The sequence below is a fragment of the Alexandromys fortis genome, unplaced genomic scaffold (assembly GCF_014885135.2).
Source record: "Alexandromys fortis isolate MF-2015 unplaced genomic scaffold, M_Fortis_MF-2015_v1.1 scaffold_122, whole genome shotgun sequence".
NCBI lineage: Eukaryota > Metazoa > Chordata > Mammalia > Rodentia > Cricetidae > Alexandromys > Alexandromys fortis.
The window spans coordinates 1,080,658-1,103,316 of record NW_026068004.1 but is presented as its reverse complement, the minus strand read 5'-3'; the positions used below and the strand labels follow the sequence as shown (position 1 = coordinate 1,103,316).

The window sequence follows — 22,659 nt, the reverse complement described above, 5'->3', positions numbered from 1 at the left end:
CCCCCCCCCCCCCCTGCGCTTCTCCCCCCCCCCCCCCTCCCCCCCCCCCCCCCCCCCCCCCCCCCCCCCCCGCCCTTGGTTTCTTACTTCTTGGTGGCAGCAACTTTTCAGTTCCTCAGGCAGGTAAAAGCAGAGTCCTTTCACGAGTTTTCAGTATCTACTTCTTGTCCCCAGTTCTTCAATCCATCTTCATGACCAGTTTTTTAAGAATACAGACTTTATTATACCTCTCCTTGGAAATATTATGCAGCAATAGTGCAAAGGACAATCGCAGTGTTTGCAGAGCCAAACGGGGCCCAATATTAAAAACTGACTGCACAGGCATGTGTTCAATCACAAACGATCCCTGGCCTCGGTCTGAGGAATGACAGTAGCAGTGGGAAATCTGATAAACTGGAGCCCTGTGTTCTGTTTAAAGTACAGTTCAGTCTTGGGGGTGGGGGCAGAGCTCTCCATCTTACTGTTTTTTTTTTTTTTTAATTTTTCGAGACAGGGTTTCTTCTCCGCAGCTCTTTGGTTCCTGTCCTGGCACTAGCTCTTGTAGACCAGGCTGGCCTCGAACTCACAGAGATCGGCCTGCCTCTGCCTCCCGAGTGTTGGGATTAAAGGCGTGCGCCACCACCGGCTGGCTTCCATCTTACTGTTTTGAGAGAACTAAGGTATAAGCTTTTGCTAAGTTTTCTCTTTTTTTTCTTTCCTTTTTGGCTTTTTGAGACTGGGATTCTCTGTATAACAGCCCTGGCTGTTCTGGAACTTGCTCTGTAGACCAGGCTGGCCTTGAACTCACAGAGATTGGCCCACTTCCCTCTGCCTCCTGACTGCTGGGATTAAAGGTGTGTACCACCAACACCTGGCTCTTCAGACATTTTTAAGCCCTTCATGAGGGCACTGTCTGTCAGCCCTATCAATGTCTGCTGTAGATCTAAGTATGAATGAGTGGGTCCCTACTACTAGACAACGGGGTCCTCACAGGCAACACTGGCCTTTCCTTGAATGTAAAGGCTGGAAAAAAAAAGCCACAACTCCCAAACCAAGCAGGAACCATATCTGAGCCATTGTTGCTATGGTGCCCAGGCTTCTGGAATTCTGTGCTTATATCCCGAAGCAGAGACATGAACTTTTGGGTCCTCTCTGAGTCCCTACCTTCCACAACTTCCTCAATGCTTCTTTAGGACTGCATAATGAAGCAAAGAACTTTATGCCTGTCTTCATCTCTGCAGCATCAAGACTCCAAGACTCTTGGAACTCAGGCCTAGGGCCCCAGCCCAATCCCTCTGAACAAAATTCAGTGGCTGCCTGAGGACCAGGTGTCTGGGCTTCACTGATGGGGCAAGGTACCCTAGGCATCCACTCCCATGCCTTCTATCTTGGGCCCATTCACATAGTGGAAACTTTACTACTAAGCAGATCTAAACAAAGTATTAGCTTAAGAAGCCTGGCACTCTGGGCAGTTTTGGCGCACGCCCTTAATCTCAGCACTCATGAGGCAGAGGCAGGCGGATCTCTGTGAGTTCAAGCCTGGTGTACAAGAGCTAGATCTAGGACAGCCAAGGCTATACAGAGAAACCCTGTCTCGAACCGCCCCCACCCCCCAAAAAAAGAAGCCTGGCACAAGAGAAGGCCATGATACTGGAAACTCCCAGGCTGGTAATTGAGCTGCAGGACAGAAACCAGACTGTGTGAATTCCATTTGGAGATGGAGGAAGTTGAACAAACCATGAATTTCTAAAGCCAAGTGAGCAAAATGTCAGGCTCAAGATGCCAGACGTAACTAACTCCCTTCTGCAAGCGTTGCAGCTCGGATGGAAAGGTGTCCTGGCAGTTGGGAGCCAAGGAACACCACAGTCACCCTAAGTGTAGCAGCTAACTGCTCTGCTCTGGGGAAAGGTTTCCCTAGTGCAAGCACAACTACTCTAGGAAAAGCTTCCCCAGTCTTAGCTAGGCTCTGCTCCAGCAAAACGGTCTCGTCCCACAACAAACCTCACTCAAGGGATTTACTGGGAAGGAAGAATCTCGGAGGGTGGCTGCCTCTAGGGTGAGAAGCGGCAGGAAACTGAAGAGGAGTACAATGAGGGGTGGGTGGGGGGCAGAGCTTTCCAGGATGGCTTGGGATTGATGGGTTTTAGCCTGATTCTGGGGCAAGCTTAGGGATTCCTAAAATTTCAAGCCATGGCCCTGGGGGTTAAGCTAGGGTCGTGTTGGTTTTCCTTGGTCTCTTTTACCCTACACCCTTGGGCTCTTGGGAGTCAGAGTGGTTTTCTGTGAATAAGGCCATTCTAGTCTATATAGTGAATTCCAGGACAGCCAGAACTATATAGGAAGACTGTGGAAAAAAAAAAACAAAAAGAATCCCCTTGAGCTAGGAATGTGACTCGGTTGGTAAGAGTGCTGGATTTCAACCCTAGAGGCAATACACAACTAGGTATTGTGGGGCTGCAAACCTGTCATCTCAGCACTTGGGAGGTGGAGGAAGGAGGATAAACTCAAGATCACCGCCAGCCTCAGAGAGAAGACAGCCTGGACTATATAATTCCTCTTGATGTAAGGTGCTGCCTCCTGGCTCACCAAATGAGGGTTCTAAAGTGGCATGGTAAAGCTAACCAGAGTCTACTACACCTTCCACACGTTCTCAGCATAGTTTAACACACTGCAGTCTGGTTTCAGAAACCACAATAGCTGTTACTGCGTCAGCATCCTAAGAGCAGACCCCATTGCAGGCCACTGCCTGGGCTGAGGGGCTTTCCCTAGCGAACACTGCTCTTTCCTAGAGGCACATAATACCTAACAAAGTAGGGAGCCATATTACCCTTCTGGCCACTAGACTGAGAGCCGAGACAAGGCTTGAATCATCTGAGCTGGGAGTTGAGCCAAGTCCTAGGTTACTGCAGAATATAGATGCGCACTTCAGCTAGCCCCTCACCAGGAGACAAGAGATAAAGGGCCATAGTGATACAGAGCTCAAAATAGTGGTGGAAGTCACGAAGCAAATGCATCACAGGATGCTATAAAAGTATAAAATGAAGGGGTATAAAGTACCGTGTATGCAGCACACCTTAGAAGCCCTTACAATCTAGGTTAGCCATCCAGTTCCTAGCATTACCATCTCACTGACGTTTTAAATCGTGTGTGAGAGAATACACACATTCAGGTGTGCACACACATTGGGGCATGAGGATGTCAGCCGCTTTCCTTTATTCTCTAAGGCAGCGCTCTTAACCCCTGAGCTATCTTTCCAGCTCCTTTTTTTTTTTTTTTTTTTTTCAGACAAGGTGTCTGTGTGCAGCTCTGGCTATCCTGGAACTCATCCTGTAGACCAGGCTGGCCTCTAACGTGGATTCCCCTACCTCTGTCTACCAAGTGCTGGGAGTAGAGGTGCTACTACTGACAGGCTCCTTTTTGAGAGCTTTAAATAACTCTTGACTGGCCTTGAACTACCATCTTGACCTTTGTACTTCTCAAATATTGGTATCTTGGTGTGAGCAACCTTGCCCAGTGAGTGTATGGAAACCATTTGATTAAAAATAATCCCGGAGGCTGTCGTTTCTAATTATGTCTATGTGTAGGGGAATGTGCATGTTGTATGGGTACCCGAGGTCAGAGGCATCAGATCCCCTGGAACTGTAGTTACATGTGATTGTGAGTTACCAGACCTGGGTCCTTGCTAGGGCAGTACATGTCACTGTCAGAAAGGCTCTCACAGAGCACAAGCTTCCAACTTATCATGTGCTATGGGCCTTAATCTTCTCCTTAGTTCCACATCCTAAGTGCTGCGATACAGACATGGGCCACATCTGTGCTTTCAAGTCGTACTAGAGACCAAACCCAGGTTTTTGTGCATGCTGAACACACAGTACCAACTAAGCTGCATCCCCAGCCCACTCTAACCCTGACTCTTGGATCACCTAGCACTCTTCCTCCTCTGAGGCACATAGGGTCATTATTATAGTGACAAAGAAATAGCCCAGTGGTAGTCATCTTGCCCAGCATTTGTGAAGCACTAGGTCCAACCCCAGTACTGTCAAAAAGGCAAAACTTATCAGTGTGAGTCACCACACCTAGCTGAGTAACTTAAGTCTCTCCCAGACAGGTTTTTTCTGAAATTACACATTCCAATGCATCCTTGTAGTTTTTGTAGGTTTTATTAAGTTAGGATTTCCGTAAGACAATGGAATTTCCCTACCCGGGAAATACCCTTAAGTTCTATCTATCCCTAGAAGTTAATTTTTTTTAACACACACACATGCTTGCACATACACACACACATATATACATACAGGGTCTCATCAACTGGCCTTTAATGAGATGTTGGCCAAGGATGACCTTGAACTTCAAAGACCCACAGGCTTCCAGGTCTCCTGTGTGTAGCCTTAATGCCCTTAAGGCCAACCATAGTGGTATCATACTCAGTGGTCCCAATGGGTAAGCTAAGAGCAGCCTGCAGGCCCTGCTAGCAGTTGAGAGGGTGGCATGACTGTTACTCATCAAAGTAGCTGGCCGACACTTAGTAAGGGAGCACACTGGTGTCTAATAGGCCTTGGGTGAGCAGCCTTTGGGACGTGGCCCCTCACAGGCCTTTAGCCACGCCATCAAAAACATTACTACGGCTCCTCTTCAAGGAACGAGTAACTGCCCTAAAGAAAGAAGAGATGAAAAAAGCTGTCCTTTATGTGAGTCAATCATTCTTTAATTATTAAAAGAGCGAAGGTGGACTCTAGGCGTCTGTAAATCTCAACAGGTTGCTGAACTATGGGAATGGTTATAGCAGCCTTAGAATTATCTGAGTACACATTATCACAGTACCAAGAAGGCAAGGTAAACAAATAGCTTAAGGATTTTATTTGTTTGCAACTAAGCTTGTTAACACTATATAATGAAAATGTACAAAGAATAATGTTGCAGTTTTTGGTTAGATTTAAGTCAAAGACATTCATTAATAAGGAATCTTCAAATGTGAATACCCCAGAAATGTCCGTAAGCTATCAGATCTCAACAACTGTCTCTGAATATCACCTTACTTTGGAAGGTATTGGCAAACATTTGAATTAAAACTCAAGAGTTTTCCAAAATAAAGCCATAATTAATAAAACTATTCTATATTCAAACTACAACAATTTTAATAAAACTTTCCTTTCCAAAACAACAGTAAAGGAAACAAGGCATTTTGTATAATGTGGTCCTGAACAAGTCACAGTAAAAATAAATGTATACTTAACTCCCACCTCCTCAACACAGAGGCTGCTTTCTGCTCACAGCCTCGGGACCAAGGCAAAGAACAGCCAAAAAGTGACTTTAGGCAGGGGGTTGCCAAAACCAAGTTCTAACAGTTGAACACGGACACCTTAGGGGAGTCTGGGGGAATCTGGACAAAAGATCCAGATTCTTTGTTGAAACCGATGAGAAGGTGAAGTGGCTCCTCCCAAGTAGCAGTGCTGCAAGGCCTGGCCCAGCCCTGCATTCCCCGTGTTACGCTCCGAGCACACCCTGATGTTCAGCTCCAGGGGAGAACTTTTCCCTGTAAAAGTTCAGTGTCCAGGGAACAGGGAGCTCCTTGACTGTATGAATGAGGTGAGCTCAGACTCCACAGGGTATTTTAAGGCTTGGAGTCAAAGTAGTTTTCCAGCACAGCTAGGCAGAGTCCATGTGTTGATGGCCCGGCTCCAGTTTGTTCTAATTTCTCACCATGTATTTGCAGATTTAGGACTGCAGACCTTCCCTACAGCATCATAATCATGTCTAATGTCCATCCTAACTTATGATTCAAATTCTGTGCCTGGAAACAGTCCCTGTATTTAACGATAATACCTACACATAAAACAATCCACTGTTACAACTTATATGGTCACCAAACATTAATGATCTTCTGTAGACCAAAAAAATGTTTCTAACCATAATTGTCGTGCATCAAATTCACAGCCAGAATCCCCAAGATCAAAAAAAGTTTTGCACAATACAAATAATAACTTAAAACACACAGACGCACACACACACACACACTCACACAGTTCTCACAGAGCTGTGCTTGGGGAAACTCCACGTGTTGCGTGCCACTGAAGGCATTCTTTGCTAAACTGCTGCTCCAGGTACTTTTGTTTGGAAAACCTATCGCAGTAGGGCACAGCTGTGTAGTGGATGAGCAGAAAAGAAAGATATGCTGTGGCAACCAGAAAGTTTTAAGGTCTTTCAAGTTGTATAAAATGGACCTGCAGAAACATTTAAGTGTTCTCAGGATGCAAAGTTGGAGCTGAAATGTGATATCAAACCAGTTGCAAAAAGTGTACAGCAGCCATCTCTTGAGGTCACACCTGGTACCCAGATAGGCAAGAAGGCTTCAGGATACATCTGCAATTTAGGGTTAAAAGACAAACGGAAAGAACAATGAAGATGCAGTCATCATGCTTTTAAAACACACACTAGCAGTAAACGATCAAATAGTGCTGAGCTACCACTTAAAAGGCAGAATTTAAGAAATCTGTCAAGTATTTCAAATATTTAGAATTAAGAAATCTTGACCCTAGATAATCAACCTCCATAAACTAACCGGAGCCACCTTTTTGGAGAAAAGAAGTAACAGAGACTGGTGCTGGAGACACATCTCTAAGTACAACACAGTGGGGTCAATAATAAAAGCCCCACCTCATAGGATACTGTGAGGACTATGTAAAATTAGGGTTTAGTGGTTTGATATTGTTCTGGACACCAAAGTATTCTTAATCACTTGACTTTACAAGGTCTTTCAAACCGTTTATTTTTCAGATATATTTATTTTATGCATGAGTATTTTATTTTGCCTGTATATATGCTTGTGCACCATGTGTGTGCCAGGTGCCCTCGGAGATCAGGAGGAGGCATCAGATCCGGAGTTGAAGTTAAAGGTGTTTGTGAGCCGCCATGTGGATACTGAGTCTGGGTCCTCTGCAAGAGCAACAACCCAGGGCCTTCTGCTCTCAGGACACAAAATACTCCCAAGCAAAATCTTAGAACTTAGAAATTTTAAAGAAAAACTTGGTAAACTTACAGCTTGTTGGCCTTGTCCCATATCGCCGCATGATCTGATCATGTGTGAACTTCACAAAAGATTCATACTGTTCTGTGAAGATATAGTAAAGAGTATATACTTATCCTAGAAACCCATCCCTAAGCCCTTAGGCAACTTACGAAGCAGGCTGAAATCTGTTTTCCCTGTTTGCACTCTCAAACATTCTCTTTTCTCTCTGTAATTCCACCTACTACCCACTGTCTCCAAGAACAAAGATATGTAAATTTGAAGCCCTCAAGTCCTTTCTTTATCACAAAATGAAAATATGAATGAGTAGGATTACAGTGTGGTCAGCAATAGAGGGCTTGTCTAAACACAAATGGGCGAGGTGGATCCCCAACTAAGAAAATAAAGGAAAAAAATAAGCTGAGAATGGTGGCTCAGCCTTGGAAGCCCATTCCTTGAGGGAGCTCTTGATTTGAAGCTAGCCTGGTCCACATGGTAAGTTCCAGATTTATTTCTATTTATTCATTTTGGTTTTTCAAGGAAGGGTTTCTCTCTGTAACAGCCCTAGCTGTCCTGGAACATACTCTTAAGACCAGGCTGGCCTTGAACTCAGACAGATCTGCCTGCTTCTGCCTCACGACAGATTAATTTTTATTAATAATCCCCCCCGAAAGGGTTTCTCTGTGTTGCTTTGGAGCCTGTCCTGGAACTAGTTCTTTTTTTTTTTTTTTTTTAAATACCCATTTATTTATTATGCATACAATATTCTGTGTGTATGCCTGCAGGCCAGAAAAGGGCACCAGACCCTATTACAGATGGTTGTGAGCCACCATGTGGTTGCTAGGAATTGAACTCAGGACCTTTGGAAGAGCAGGCAGTGCTCTTAACTGCTGAGCCATCTCTCCAGCCCTGGAACTAGTTCTTGTAGACCAGGCTGGCCTAGAACTCAGAGATTTGCCTGCCTCTCTCTGCTTCCCGAGTGCTGGGATTAAAGACGTGCGTCACCACCGCCCAGCTCTTTAATATTTTTTGTATGTATTATGTGTTGGTATGTGCATTTGGGTGCTAGTGCCCTTGGAGTCTAGACAGTGTTGGATCAGCCAGAGCTGGAGTTATAGGTGGTCTCGAGCCACCCAACATGGGTGCTGGGAACTGAACTCAGGTCCTCTGGGAGAACAGGAAGCACTCTAACTGCTGAGCCACACCAGCCCCATTACGATGCTTGATCACACAAGGCTCTACTTGTCATTACTAATAACCACCTTTTTTCCAGCCTCAGTTGACCTATAGTTGCTTTTTTCTACCATACCTCCCAAAGAACGCTTAACTTTAGTGCAGAAATTTTGAACATGCTGGTGACGCTGCACTGAAAAATTGCTGACACCTGTTAGGAAATCAGCACCATAAGTCAACCACCTATTTGCCAGTTGGTGGCCTACTCAATGCCTATAGTTCCAGAAAATTCCTACATATAGTTTGGTTTATCTGCTTTTAGAAATGTAAATGAGTTCTCATATAATGTGGAAGTAACACCTGTGACCCCAAAGAGTAGCTGCAGTGCTCACAACTCCAGAAGCTCTCTTGCACGAGCCCTCTTTTCTGAGTTACATTAACGGCAGCAGCCCATGCCTCAACCTACCTGCGAGTTTGGTGCTGAGGATCTGCTCATACTCCTCCCGGACTTTATCTTCATAGTCTTTTAGGATGCGCTCACATAATATCCCCACTTGTCGAAGGGTAAAGGTGGGCTGGTCCTTCTTCATCCAGGAAGAACCTGGCAAAAACATAAACATAAGCCAGGTGCAGTGGCAAATGCCTATAAACTCAGCTACTTACATACAGGCAAAAAGTATGGAGTTTGAGACACAAATGGGAAAGACCCTCAAAAATCAAAGATTGGTGTAGGGCACTTGCCTAATTCAAGGCTTGAACCTCAAGTATTCCCTATCCCCCTAAAAAGACAAATCTTCTTTACACAACATATTCCTGTTCTATGGTTCAGAATTAATGACCTTCAGAGAAATACTCAAAATACACAAAAACTAGGCTAGCCTGGCTGGTCAGGGAGCCCTAGGGATCTTGCCCATCTCCACCTCTAAGTGCTAAGATCACAAATGTGCACTGTCACAATAATTTTTTTTTATGTATACAATATTCCGTCTGTGTGCATGTCCGCAGGCCAGAAGAGGGCACCAGACCTCACCACAGATGGCTGTGAGCCACCACATGGCTGCTGGGAACTGAACTCAGGACCCTTGAAAGAGCAGGCAGCGCTCTCAACCACCGAGCCATCTCTCCAGCCCCCACATTAGGTTTTTTTAAATGTGCGTTCTGGGGACTCCAACTCAGGCCCTTGGCCATGCCCTGTATAGACGGAGCTATTTCCCTGGTCTGTGCTCTAGAAGCAAAACTAAGGGTAAACTGAGCAGCAGGGTAACAGACATGTGCCATGTGCTAGCTGAGTCCTAATAATCTGGGTTCATAGCCCACGAAAGACCAGAACCAAAAGCTTAAAGCTGAAGCCTCCAGTCTTTTTTTTTTGTTTGTTTTTTTTTTTGTTTTTTTGTTTTTTTTTTTGTTTTTCGAGACTTTCTTTCAAGACAGGCTTTGGAGCCTGTCCTGGCACTAACTCCTATAGATCAGGCTGGCCTTGAACTCACAGAGATCCACCTACCTCTGCCTTCAGTCTTGATTAGGAAAAATACATTTAGAACATAAGGTCATCGGAAATCACTCAGAGGTATCCAACTTTCTCACATACTGGGACACACAACACTGTCATCTACAAAATTCATGCCTGAGAACTAACTAACTGTATAATCAAGATATACGGAAAGATAAAAAAATGTTTTCAAGGTTTTTTTTTTTTTGTTTTTGTTTTTTTTTTTAATATAGTCCTGGCTGGCCTGAACTTGCTATGTCAACCAGGCTGGCCTGTAACTCATGGAGATCTACCTGTCTCTGCCTCCGAGTGCTGAAATTAAAGGTGTTTAACACTAGACTCCGTCACTCAAAATGTCTAAAGTTCATGACTTTGTATTAGACTTCATTCACAGCTACCCTGGGGGTACATGTACCTCACTCCCGTGGACATCAGATTAGAAAAGTCTGTAAAACAGACACCAAAAATACACTTTCTGATGATGATTCTGTAGCAGGGCAGGGCCAGGGCATCTTTTACTTTTAGGATCCGCAAGTAATTCTGTAAGCTATAGGGAGTCTGGGGCTTAGGACCAGAGGACCTGCTCACAATATAAAACAAGTACTGACATTAACCTCCTACGACTCCCTTTTTGGAAATGGTCTCAAGAAGTCCAGGCTGGCCTTCAAATTGTTAGTATCCCCAAATAACCTTTAACTTCTGATCCTTCTTCCTCGGCCTCTCTGAATACTGGTGTTGGGGATACCACTCAGGGCTTCATCAGCACGCGAGGCAAGCACTCTACCAACTGGACCAGTGATTACACCTTTATTAACTCATGCTCCTTTTGTGACTAATCAGACTCCTATAAACCCAGCACTTGGAGGCATCAGGATAAGGAATTGGGGTCAAGATCATTCTCTGCTACCTAATAATGAATCTCTTACCTATGGGCCTCTTTTTCTGTTTTGTTGCTTTACCAGCAGAGGCTATGGAAATCAAAACTGTAATTTTCAGCTTCTTGGGGGCTAAGATTTCAGATGTAAACATGTTTTATCAAATAAGCTCACTCAAAACACTCAGCAAAATTGGAAGGGATAAGATTATAGCAAGCTTCTTCTACTTTTGAAGTGAGGCCAAAAGAAGACAGCAAAAGTTTGATTCTGGAGCAACAGATTCCACAGGACTTCTCCTGCCTGATGATTAAAAGAACAACCTTATAAATCAATATAAAGACCAAACTCTAGCCCAGGCCTCAGATGTCAGTCTAGAATCTGTTTCTTCTTTCTTGTCAGTATTTAAGCTACTTACCACCTTGAAACAAATCTTTTGTGGCTTTTTCCTCTTAAACTAAACAAAGTTTTTTTTTTTTTTTTTTTTTTAAATCTACAAATGAAACATGACTGAAACATCTAGCCACTCACCATTTCTCTACTTACATTGTTTTCTACTACTTTAACATTGTATTTCTGGCCTGGCGGTGGCACTCCTTTAATCCCAGCACACAGGCAGAGGCAGGCAGATTCTTTGAGTTTGAGGACAACCTGATCTACAGATTGAGTTCAAGGATATCCAGGGCTACACAGAGAAACTGTATTGAAATCCCACCCTGAAAGAGAGAGAAAAGAGAGAAGAGAGAAGAGAGGAAAACAAACTTTCAACTGTTTTAGGAATGGAAGTTTGCAACACTAGCCTGTTCACCATTTACAGGGACAAAACAGGCAAGTCTAGTTCACTAAGTGACAGAGACAATGTCAAATCCTGAGATTTTAGAGCACTGCCCTCGCAAACTACACGTCAAGGTTACTAAACAGGACTGTCCAACAGAACTTTCTAAAACAAATTTCCCACAGTTGCTTGCCCAATATAATGCCACATATGGCTTCTATTAATGTGCCTAAAATAAGATTAATGCATAGAAGCACTGGATTTTTAGCTTTGCTGGGTGTGATAGCTCAAGGGTGTAGATAGCAAGCAAGACCTCCACAAGTTGGAGGACATCTTGGTCTTTATACTGAGTTCCAGCCTAGCCAGGGCTACATACAGAGACATTGTCTCAACAACAAAATGAGGGACAAGGCATGGTGGCACACAACTTTAATCCTAGCACCCAGGAGACAAAGAGGATCCCTGGGAGTTCCAGGCCAGCCAGGGCTACAAGGTAATGCCCTATCTTAAAAACAACTTGCCCAGGGGCTGGAAAGATGGCTCAGTGGTTAAGAGAGGACCCAGATTCAATCCCTAGCACCCATATGGCAGTTCACAGCTGTCTGTAACTCCCGTTTTAGGGAATATGACATCTCCACAGACACATAGATACCTGCAGGGAAAATACCAGTGCACATAAAATAAAAACAAATCACCAAAACAAACTAACTTGCCCAAACCAAACACAAAACCTCAAAGCAAACATCTAAGAAAAAAAAACTTAATTAGTAAGTTTAAATAAGAAATAACTTAGCTCCATCTTATGGTTTGAATCTAGAACATCCCCCATAACTCCATGTTTTAAGGGCTTGTTCCCAGCTTGTTGTATTATTTTGAAGGTTGTGGTGTCTTAAAAGATGAGGCCCAACAGGTGCAAATAGGTCACTAGGACAGGCCTTTGAAGTTTATGTTTCTGCATCTGGTTCCATGTCACCCCCATTTCCTGGTCTGTACCATATGAAGAGGAAGCCAAAAGCTCACTACATGAACCAAGTCACTTCCCCATGTCTCTGCTGCCCCGAAGAACAATACCATCTGAAACCATAACCTTCCTGCCTAATTTGTCAGGTTGTCACAGTACTGAGAAAGTCACCCAGCACAGGTGGCTAAAGGACACACTGCTGCTAACAGGGGATACTGTTTTGAGACAGAGTGCTGTTATAGACCACAAGCTGGTTTCAAACGCACCATCCTGGTCTTAGCTTCTTAAATGCCAGGGTCATAGATGTTCATCACAAAACTAAGCTCACAAATTCTGAACCAGATTCTCAACACCAAATATGTTTACCTGGAGAACTTGGTGCGGTGAGTGCTGAGGAGGGAGGCTGGCTTTCTGAAGTACAGGCTTCACTCTGACTGAGAACAACCTCTAAATGTCTCCACCTCTGATAACGGCTGTATTCTTGTTTTATGTTCTGAAAAATTTGTTCTATAAAAGAAAAAAAACTTGAACATTCATTTGTGGTCATTTCTTCAAACTTCCCATCCCTAAAAACTTTGAGAAGATAGGTAAGAAAGGTCTTATTATTTTATTCGAGAAGATGCTGGGGTTTAAACTGAGTATTTTCCACATTAGCCCTGCACTCTACCAATGAGATAAATCCCAGCCCAAAGAAGATATTCTGACTAAATATTTTCTTTGTCATACAGGTCTCTTCCTCATCTCCATGTTATTAACAGGTAAATGTTCACACATGCCAGTCCTAGAGCTCAAGACTCAGTGTTTTTATTCTGACTATATATGGAGCTGGTAAGATGGCTCAGTGCATAAAGGTGTCTGCTGTGCAAGTCTGGTGCCCCAAGTTCAGTTCCTGACAAACTGTAAGGAGACAACCAGCTCTACAGTTGTTCTCTGACCGCCACACATGTGTCAAGCAGACAACATAATACATTTTATTTTTATTTTTATTTTTTTGTTTTTTGTTTTTTTTTTTTTTTGAGACAGGGTTTCTCTGGTTTTGGAGCCTGTCCTGGAACTAGCTTTTGTAGACCAGGCTGGTCTCGAACTCACAGAGATCTGCCTGCCTCTGCCTCCCAAGTGCTGGGATTAAAGGCGTGCGCCACCACCGCCTAGCCAACATAATACATTTTAAAACTTTTTTCAAGACCGGGTTTTTCTGTGTAGCTTTGGAGCAAATTTTAAAACATTTTAAATGCCTAGAATAAGGGCTGGAGAGATGGCTCAGCAGTTAAGAGCCCTGACTGTTCCTCTGGAGGACCTGGATTTGATTCCCAGCACCGATATGGGGCTTATAACAGTCTTTAACTCCAGTTCCAGGGAATCTAAGTACTATTCTGGCCTCCACAGCACCAGGCATGCAAGTGGTACAGTCAAACATGGAGGAAAACACTCATATACATAAAATAAAGATAAACAAACTTAAAAAAAATTTAATTCCTAAAATAACAGCTATTTTGGTTAAGCCTTCCAATCAATTTCCTTAATTTTTTTTCCCATGTTAAACAAGCAAGTCAGACCTGAATTTTGCTGCATTCGCTGCTACAATTTAAAGTAAAATAAGCCATGTTGTTATTTTCAATTTGTTTTGTTTTTGGAAAGAGTCTCCTGTAGAGCCTAGGCTGGTCTTGATCCCGCTGGAGCTGAGAGGACTGTGTGCCTCTTCCTGCAGTTCTTCTCTATTTTCCAAGCACTGGGATTAAAGGTGTGTCAGCATCATCTGCTTCAAACTGTAGTCCACCTTAGTCTTAAATTTAAAGCAATCTCGCTGTCTTAGTTCAGTTTTACAATTCCACAAAACACAGTATTAAGGGTAAATCTCTTATCATGAAAGGCTTCTTAACAAGTTTTTGTCGCGCGTGAGAAGACGGTGGTACACAGCAAAAACCATTAAATGCAACAGTCTGGACAAAAGAAGACAGGGGAGAAGCTCAGGGCTACTGTTTGGGATTTTCATGGCTCATTAGAAGTGTTTCTAAAGGCCAGGCAGTGCTGGTGGAGCTCCCAGCACTGTAATCCCAGCACTTGGGAGGATCTCTGTAAATTCAAGGTCATCCTGGTCTACAAAGAGTGAATTTCAGAACAAATAGGGCTACACAGAGAAACCTAGTCTCAAAAACAAACAAACAAACAAAAAAAAAAAAAACCAACCACACAACAAAAAAAAACCCACACAGAATTAAAAATAAAACTAATTCTTAAAAAAAAAAAAGCTTGAGTTGGGTGTGGTGGCAAGCCCATGCCTGTAATAACCCCAGCACTTGGAAGGAGGTAGGCAGGAGAATCAGGAATCCAAAGTTATCCTCGATTACAAAAAGAGCTTGAGAACAGTCTGAGCTACATGAGACACCATCTCAAAAAACAAGCTGCTTGGTAGCCCAGGCCTGTGATTGGGAAATAGCAACCAGAGGAGCAATGTTAGGTCAAGGTCAGCTTGGGCTAAGTGAGACCTTACAAACATGTGTTCTCAAGCCAGTCATGACCCCAAAACATTTCTGAGCTGGGCCTGGTGATGCCAACCTGTAATCCCAGCTTCTCTGGGGGCCAAGGAAAGAGGACCCCAAGATCAAGGCTTCACCAGTCCAAGCACCTCAGCAAGACTATCTTAAAAGTAAACTGAGGGCCGAGGATACAGCTCAGTGGTAGAGCACTGGTTTCACATACAATCTATGTTCAATTTCCAGCACTGGAAAAATAAAGAAAGGTGATATAATAGACAATGTTTGCTAGGACTCAAATGATTATTTTGAGTTAGTCATCACAAACTGAATCTGCCAATATGCAGGAAACACCAATTAGCAACCATAAAACTATATTCTTGGAGACAAGAGTCCAGAACGATGTGGGTTTCAAGTTTTTATATATAGTGGCATAATACTAAATTCCTTCTTCAGATACTATAAAGCCCCCATAACAAAAGCAGAGACTGCATCCATGGTGACCAAAGCTTGTGATTCCAGTACAGGGAGGAGGGGGATGGAGGCAGGAGGATCACTTCGAAGTCTGAGGCCATTCTGGCCTATGTAACAAATTCCAGACCAGTCTAAAGACCAGAAATTATAGTCTTAAACTCATAATACCACTTTGCCATGGCAATTTTAGGAAGCCATTTCAAATCTTTATTCTAGTCGTTCAATGTAAACGGAAAATGCCTATCTGAACAAGTAATGAGAACCAAAACCACAGAATGAATTAATGGTGCTGATGAAGGTATGGTCCAGGAGTTGCACATCTAGGTAAACTAACTCTGCCTAAATGCTAGAACCAACACAGCAATGTTTTTCTTTAACAAAAGCATGAAATCCAGCCTCTAGATTCTTGAATACAGAGAGGCTTTTTAAAAAAGTCCTGCTCCTCAAGTGCATACCTGCCAGATTTATTCAGTGCAAGGATGTGAGCAACTGCTCTGAAACAAGAAAGGACAAGCACGAGGGCAGAGGGCTCTGCTGCACAGCAGGGTGCACAGTGCAAACACAACTTCAAGGCTAGGATCCGCTACCCAGTCCAGGATGCCAACTACAATCTACGCAAGAACATGCTGTGACTTTCTTCTCAAGACCTCCTAAAACAGGAAATAGCATTTATTTTAAAAATGCAAATTTCTTTGTAACAGTTATGCTTTTAATCCTCCATTCTATTAGTTAGCTTTTAGCTTCCCGGTTATTTATCAGGCTAAATTCCTCCCCAAAATTCTACAGTGTTTCTAGACTACTACAAGCCACAACTAACTTGCTCTGCAAGACTCAGCCCTCCCTGTGTGAGTATGGGGGAGCAGACCTTGAATCCCAGCACCCGGCCAACCAGGGTTACCTAAAGAAACTTTGTCTTAACCCCCCATCCCACAAAAAAACTCAGTCCCAAGGTAGGCATGGTAGCAGGAGTCTGTAATCCCACTCAGTATAGAGGAGGTGGAGGCAGGAAGAATAGAAGTTCAAACTCATCCCTGGCTACACAACATTAACAAGAGGGGTGCTAGTCCAATAAAGCCAGATTGATTCAAAATCAAGACATGCCTGAAACCTAGAGCTCAGAAGGCTGAGTTCAGTCATCCTTAGTTATCTACTGAATTCAAGACCAGCCTAAGCTACATGTCTCCCTTCCCCCAAACTCCCCAAAGAGTGAGGAAAAAGAGAAGGAAAATGCAAAAATCAGATTGTTACATTCATTTCCCCCTTAGATGATATCACTGTTTTCTGGAGTTCTGTGGCAGGGTCTGGATAAGACCTGGGTAGCTTGGAACTCATATAGACCAGGTTGGCCCTGAGTTTGTAGTAATCCTGTTTTTGCTTCTGAGATTACATTATGTGCTGAGATTACAGTATGGAGAGCCAAATCTTATTCTATTTGTAGAGCAATTGACAGCATCTCTCCTATTTATCTTTGAGTCCAGAAGGCATTTTTTACTTAAGATAAAAAGCATTAAACAGGGGGCTGGAGAGATGGTTCAGTGGTTAAATGCACTGGCTGTTCTTCTAGGGGACCTGAGTTCAATTCCCAGCACCCTCGTGGCAGCTCCATAACTCCAGTTCCAGGGATCTGATACTGTCAGACCAATGCACATAAAATAAAGTTAAATACATTTTAAAAAGCATTAAATACATCAAAAAAAAAGAAAGAAAAAAGATGTAAGAAATACAACAAAAGAGAGGAGAGATAAACTCTCAGAGACTAAAAAAATAAAATAAAATCACTTGAAAATTGCAAAAAAAAAAGCATTAAATAATGTATTAATGCTTCATATTTCATGACTGACAGAACCAAAATCCAATAAGCAGTAAGAAATATGAGGGTGGGGTATGTTTAATAAATTAAAAACTTTCCGGGTGGTGGCGGCGCTCGCCTTTAATCCCAGCACTTGGGAAGCAGAGGCAGGCGGATCTCTATATGAGTTCGAGGCCAGCCTGGTCTACAAGAGTTAGTTTCAGGACAGGCTCCAAAGCCACAGAGAAACCCTGTCTCAACAAAACAAAAAACAAAAACAATAAATAAGTAAATAAAAAAACTTAAAAAAAAAGCATTAACAGAATTCTGGGCATTTATTTTCCCCAGAACATGACTGAAACTCTGGGTTCCAAACCCACCACCTCCAACAACAAAAAGAGGCCTCATTCTAGAAGTCTGCCATATTTTTCGGGGGGGGGGGTTCTCTTTGTAACAGCCCTGGCTGTCCTGGAACTCTGTAGACCAGGATGGCCTTGAACTCACAGACAGTCCACCTTCCTCTGCCTTCCAAGTACCAGGATTCAATGTGTGCACCACAACCTCCAGGCAAACCCTGTCATATTCAATTTTCTGAATACATTTAACAATGTCATTAACAGCTAAGGTCATCTGAACCACAACACAATTGAACAGAAAATTAAGTATTGAAAAAATAAAACTTCTGGGGCTGGAGAGATGGCTCAGTGGTTAAGAGCACTGGCTGCTCTTCAGAGGACTCAGCTTCAATTCCCAGCACCCACGCGGCAGCTCATACCTGCCTGTAACTTCAGTTCTAGGGGACCTGACACCCTCACACAGACATACGTGCAAGTAAAACACCAATGCACATAAAAATAAAAACTTTTATGTAAATAGACGTCCATGCCTCTGCCTTTTTGAACTGAGGTCTTCCTACACTGCTCTGGCTGGTGTGGGATTTCTAGGCTCAAGCCATCTTTCTGTTTCGCCCTGCCTTCCCCTGCTTTGGGGGCCCTTCATAAAAAACAAACAAAAAACCACTTCCAGTGTTCAGTCATTCTGTAAGGTTATATATAACATTGAGTCATCAGGACATTTAAATTGAAAAGATCCCATCATGGGTCAGACTAGGCAATGGAGGGGAGACTATTTAGAAATGATTTTTGGGATCAGCCATGATGAGTTTCAAGTCTGTGAGTCCAGCACTTGTGAGGCTGAGGCAGGAGGACTGCTGAGCTCATGACAGGCCTGGGCTGCAATGTGGATTCTAGGCCAAGCTAGAGAGTGAGACACTGTCACAAATTAGCAAAGGAAGTGACTACTGAGATTAACAAACTCAAGGGTAAAGATACAGCAAAGTGGCTCTAGGGGAAAGGGCAGAGACGCCGGTTAAAGAGTCTAGGATTCAGAAGGGAGCACGCGCAGAGACAAAGCTGGAGAGGTCTGCTGGTGGCAGCAAACACCTTCGAGTGGCCATGCAGGGGGAGAAAATGAAAAACTAAAGGCTCTAGCTACTGAAAAGGTGAGAAAAATGATTTAAAAGGATTACAGGTTTTGCTAACGCTTAGAATAATTAAGCAATACAAAGAAACGATTGGACCAAATCCCCCTTTGAGGGCTCACGTCTGGGAACCCTTTGAAATCGCTGAATATGAATGCTGTGGCACTTTCCCTCCTCCTGCTGCAACACGATAGGTATCTGGACTGTCACCTGAGTCCTTCCTTTTTGCCTTGGCCAAAATGAAGTCAAGTCACCGTATTAGACATCTGTATTTCGGGTTCAGAATCTCTGTATCCTGAAGGATTCTCAAACACTAGCCCACCAGCTCAGCTTACCCACTCCCAGCCATACAGGAGGCAAGACAATAGCCATACAATAAAACATGGCCAGTCCCTCGAAGACATAGGCTGAAATCCTATTCCACGGCTGCTGGGTGGCTCCTGGTCTCTAAAGACTTCTAGAAATCAAGTCTCCCTACAAGCTCCAGCCCCGTGCGGCGCCGCACACACTCACGCCCCCTCCTCTCTAATTGGTCTCCCGCCCCACTCAAGGCAGGGTTCGTGAGCAGAATCCAATTTTCCATGGCCCACTGGATCTGCGGGGAGGTTTCGTACAGCGGAGGCAGGAGGGGCTTCAGGGACACCAAACGCCTTCGGCGACCTGGGGGTATTCCCCACCTCATCTTGGTGCCCACCCCTCCAGGTTTTCCAGCCCTAGGAAACCCCGAAAACCGACACAGCGGGGCCATTGCCCTTCCCGGATGTCTCTTGTCCCCGGAAGCAACCGAGCCCAGCAGCACCCCAGTTCCTTTTTCTCCCAAGGCCGATGTGAGGTGCAGAGGTGATTTCGGCCGGCGCCCGCGACCCCCGCTCCCTCCCTACCCCCCACGCCCTGGCCTGGCTTCCTGCCAAGTCCGCAGCAGCAGTGCAGGTTACCCCGAGTTGGAAGGCGACGCTCGCTGCCGGGCAGGGCAGGCTGTTGGAGACTCGTCGGCGGCATCTGCGTCTGAAGCGGCGGTGGCTCGGCGTCCGGGGGCCGGAGGCCCGGAGTGGGGCCGGACAGAGGGGCACAGCGTCGCCGCTTCGGGGAACCGGGGCTCAGCAGCGCTGCCTCGAACTCCATAGGCCGCTTCAATGTCGCCCCGCACGCCATCCCGCAGAGGGGCCAAGGACCAGACGCAGACGCGGCAACAACGGCGGCCAAGACCCAACTCCTGAGCCACGGGTCCCAAGCCAAGCCGGCTCCAATGGCGCCTCCGGCAACCGGCAGCCGCGCTGGCCCCGCCTCCTGTGACGTCACGGGCGTGCGCCACCGCCCGGCGGAGGGGGGGTAAGCCGGAAGAGAGCCTCTCCAGGAGGTCCGCAGGCCTGGGCTCGGCCCGAGGCGCCCCCCGCGGAGGAAGTGGGCCGGTCTGGGCGTAGAGCGTGGTCGCCTAGCAACACTGGGAAGGTCCCCGCCTCCGCCCCTCCCAGGGCCCCCCTTCCCGAGCTGGGCTGGGGTGGCCTCGGAGGTCTTTCGCACCTGCGCGGCAGGGGTCTGGGGTCGGGGGTGGGGGTGGGGGGCGGGATGGGAGAGACCTAGGGAGACCCGGGGTTCCCCGTGGCTGCGTGACCTGCTTTTGGGCAGTCTTGTCCCTGATAAAAGAGGTGATTCTAAAGGGTTATCAAGGGCTTTTCGCCGAGTCCCAAGAAATCTTCACAAACATAGCCGGGTTATCTGAGGATAGGCTTTATTTAATCCATGAACCCTGTGCTATCATGGGCAAAATTGGAAGAGGTGTGTTATGAGTGAATGTATTTTGGAGCTAGATGACACGTCCATTAATCAGCTGGATGTGTTACTCAAAAAGGATGAAAAAGGAAAAGAAAAGAAAACTACCAGAGAACTCGCTGGCTTAAACCGTCTAAGCAAGTGTTACCAGAATGCTAGGAACTTCCCCTGATAGCTGATTTGGCAGCTGGCTTCCTCATCTGACTTGGCAACGCCGCCGGCAAGCTCTTCCTCGGGTCCATCTAGATTCTCTGCCGCACTCTTGGCTGGAAAATGCTTTTGATATTCTGCAAAATGAATAGAACACAGGGAGGTTCTGCTTTTATAACCCTGTGTGGTTATTATTTTTCTGGGGGAGTAATTCCAGTGCTTTCAACTCATCAACAGAGCGATCTGACCCCCTGCCCCCGTCCAAAGCCTTATTCATATATTAATGGTCGTGGCTCCTGTAGTCTGGCTTCAACATAGCTTTATAATCGACTTTCCCAGACAGTCCAAACTTGAGATATTCGTTTCTAATAGCCAAGATGGCTGTCTACGTACTTCATACTTGGGTTAGAGAAGAGGCATACAACCTCCAGTCTTTTTTTTTTTTAAGTCCTTTTTTGGTTGTTTTTCTCTGAGTCCTCTTCTGTTTCTACAAACTCTTTAAGGATCATAATATTGCTCATGTATTTTCACATTTATTTTTGTAAAATATAATAAACAATTCGAATATGGCCCAGCATAGCAAATTGCTGGTTTTTTTGTTGCCCTATTCAACCCCTTGGGCCTCTCCAGGCATACCCATGAGCTATGTATGTGTCTAGCCCCTGTCCTGTTAAGTTTATTTTAGCATATTTATTGTCTATATTGATGTAAAGGTGGCTTAAACCAAAATCTAGAAATGAAACACAAGAGCTAACCAGGTGGTGGTGGCGCACACCTTTAATTCCAGCACTCAAGAGGCAGAAGCAGGAGGATCTCTGTGAGTTCGAGGTCAGCCTGGTCTACAGAAGGAGTTCAGGACACCCAGGGCTACACACAGAGAAACTCTGTCCTGTAAAACCAAAATAAACAACCTCAAACAAACAAAACTTCAAAACAAACCTTAGTGCTAAAGGAAAAGAAAACAATTATCTTGGCTTTAAATGACCATTACTGAATTTAAAATTTAGTTCCGAGCTTCTTGGATGCCAAGGGAAAATGAAGCTATAGTCGAGCTGAATAGATGTTATTATTATCTACAGGAATCAGTTCACCAGAGGACACAGACCATCATTTTGTCTCTCACTCCATTCTAAAGGTGGACTCTCATGACTTCATTGGGAAACTGAATGACGTAATTCAAGAATTGAATTGACGTAATTGAAGAAGCCTTCAAGATGACTTGTATGGCTGTTTCTTATGTTCAGTAAAAGCCAAGGACATGAAAAGCCACTTAATGGTGGTTATTTTTTAAGGGGACATGTTTAAGAGCACCAAGTAAATTGTTTTCTTGTGGTATAAACAGATCCAAAGTGAGAGATTAGAAGATTTGAAAAGTATGTCCCTTGGGTGGACATTCTAAACACACCTCTTTTAGCTAGGCTTTTGCTAAATGCTTTGATAGCCACTCTGTGATCCTTTTGAACGCCGAGCGTGCCTTGCAAGATTGTTTTAACAGAGGAAGCTATAATTTGCATGTATGTCTGACTGTGCTTCAAAACCACACATTCCTTGAGAATAATAAGGAAGCCTTATTCATCTCTGTTCCTCTGTTACCCACACAGTGTTTGAACGCATGAAGGGAATAGGCACAGAATAAATATTAGTCAAATGAATAAATGGCAACTATTATTCTATCTCTGAAAGTTGATAGACCACATTGCTGAATGAGGGTGGTTTCAGATGATTCAGAAGCCAAACAAGTAGGTGGTACATCCTATTACATGTTGCAGATGACAGCGGTCCAACCAGGGAGGTGCTTGTGAGGGAGGTAGATGGGTTGCTCTGACAGGGTGGAAACTCAGTCCTTATGAGGTCACCGCACTCCAGGTCAACTTTGCTGTAACTTCTGCAGACACTTGACTAGGCATGTACATGCATGCACCCCACACACGTAATTGAGTATCTCCATGTGTAAGGCATTTGTGGTTGCAGATACTTTGGTATGTGAAGAGGCTTGCTTCCTGCCCTCCAAGGTTTTCTAGTCTGCTAGAGATGACAGCTACTAAGGAAACAGTCCCAACAAATATCTAATTATAATCTGTGACAAGTACTGGGAAGGAAAGGGACAGGATGTGAGAACACAACGGGGAGTCTTCGACTGTCCTAGAGTCAAGGAAACCCAAGAAGCAGAATTTGTGTAAAGAGCTGAAAATGAGTAGCAAAGAAAACAAAAACAAAAACGAAACAGAAAGATTTACATTTGTTCAGGTTCCTGGCTACACTAGGGAGAA

At 44.5% G+C, this 22,659-nt stretch overlaps 1 protein-coding gene across 2 annotated transcripts; it reads right to left on the bottom strand.

The window, feature by feature from the left end:
* Positions 1-4,807: 4,807 nt before the first annotated feature.
* Akirin1 (akirin 1) lies at positions 4,808-19,760 on the bottom strand. 2 transcript variants are annotated; one of them, XM_050161317.1, is made up of 5 exons: positions 19,405-19,756; positions 12,619-12,759; positions 8,622-8,756; positions 7,016-7,087; positions 4,808-6,339 (listed from the first exon to the last, which is right to left on the bottom strand). In XM_050161317.1, the coding sequence occupies exons 1-5, from the start codon at positions 19,619-19,621 to the stop codon at positions 6,329-6,331; spliced, it is 576 nt and encodes a 191-aa protein (XP_050017274.1). In that variant the 5' UTR covers positions 19,622-19,756; the 3' UTR covers positions 4,808-6,328. The 2 variants fall into 2 exon arrangements, with proteins under 2 accessions (XP_050017274.1, XP_050017275.1); XM_050161318.1 differs by lacking the exon at positions 12,619-12,759 and having other exon boundaries at positions 19,405-19,760.
* Between the last annotated feature and the right edge of the window lie 2,899 nt (positions 19,761-22,659).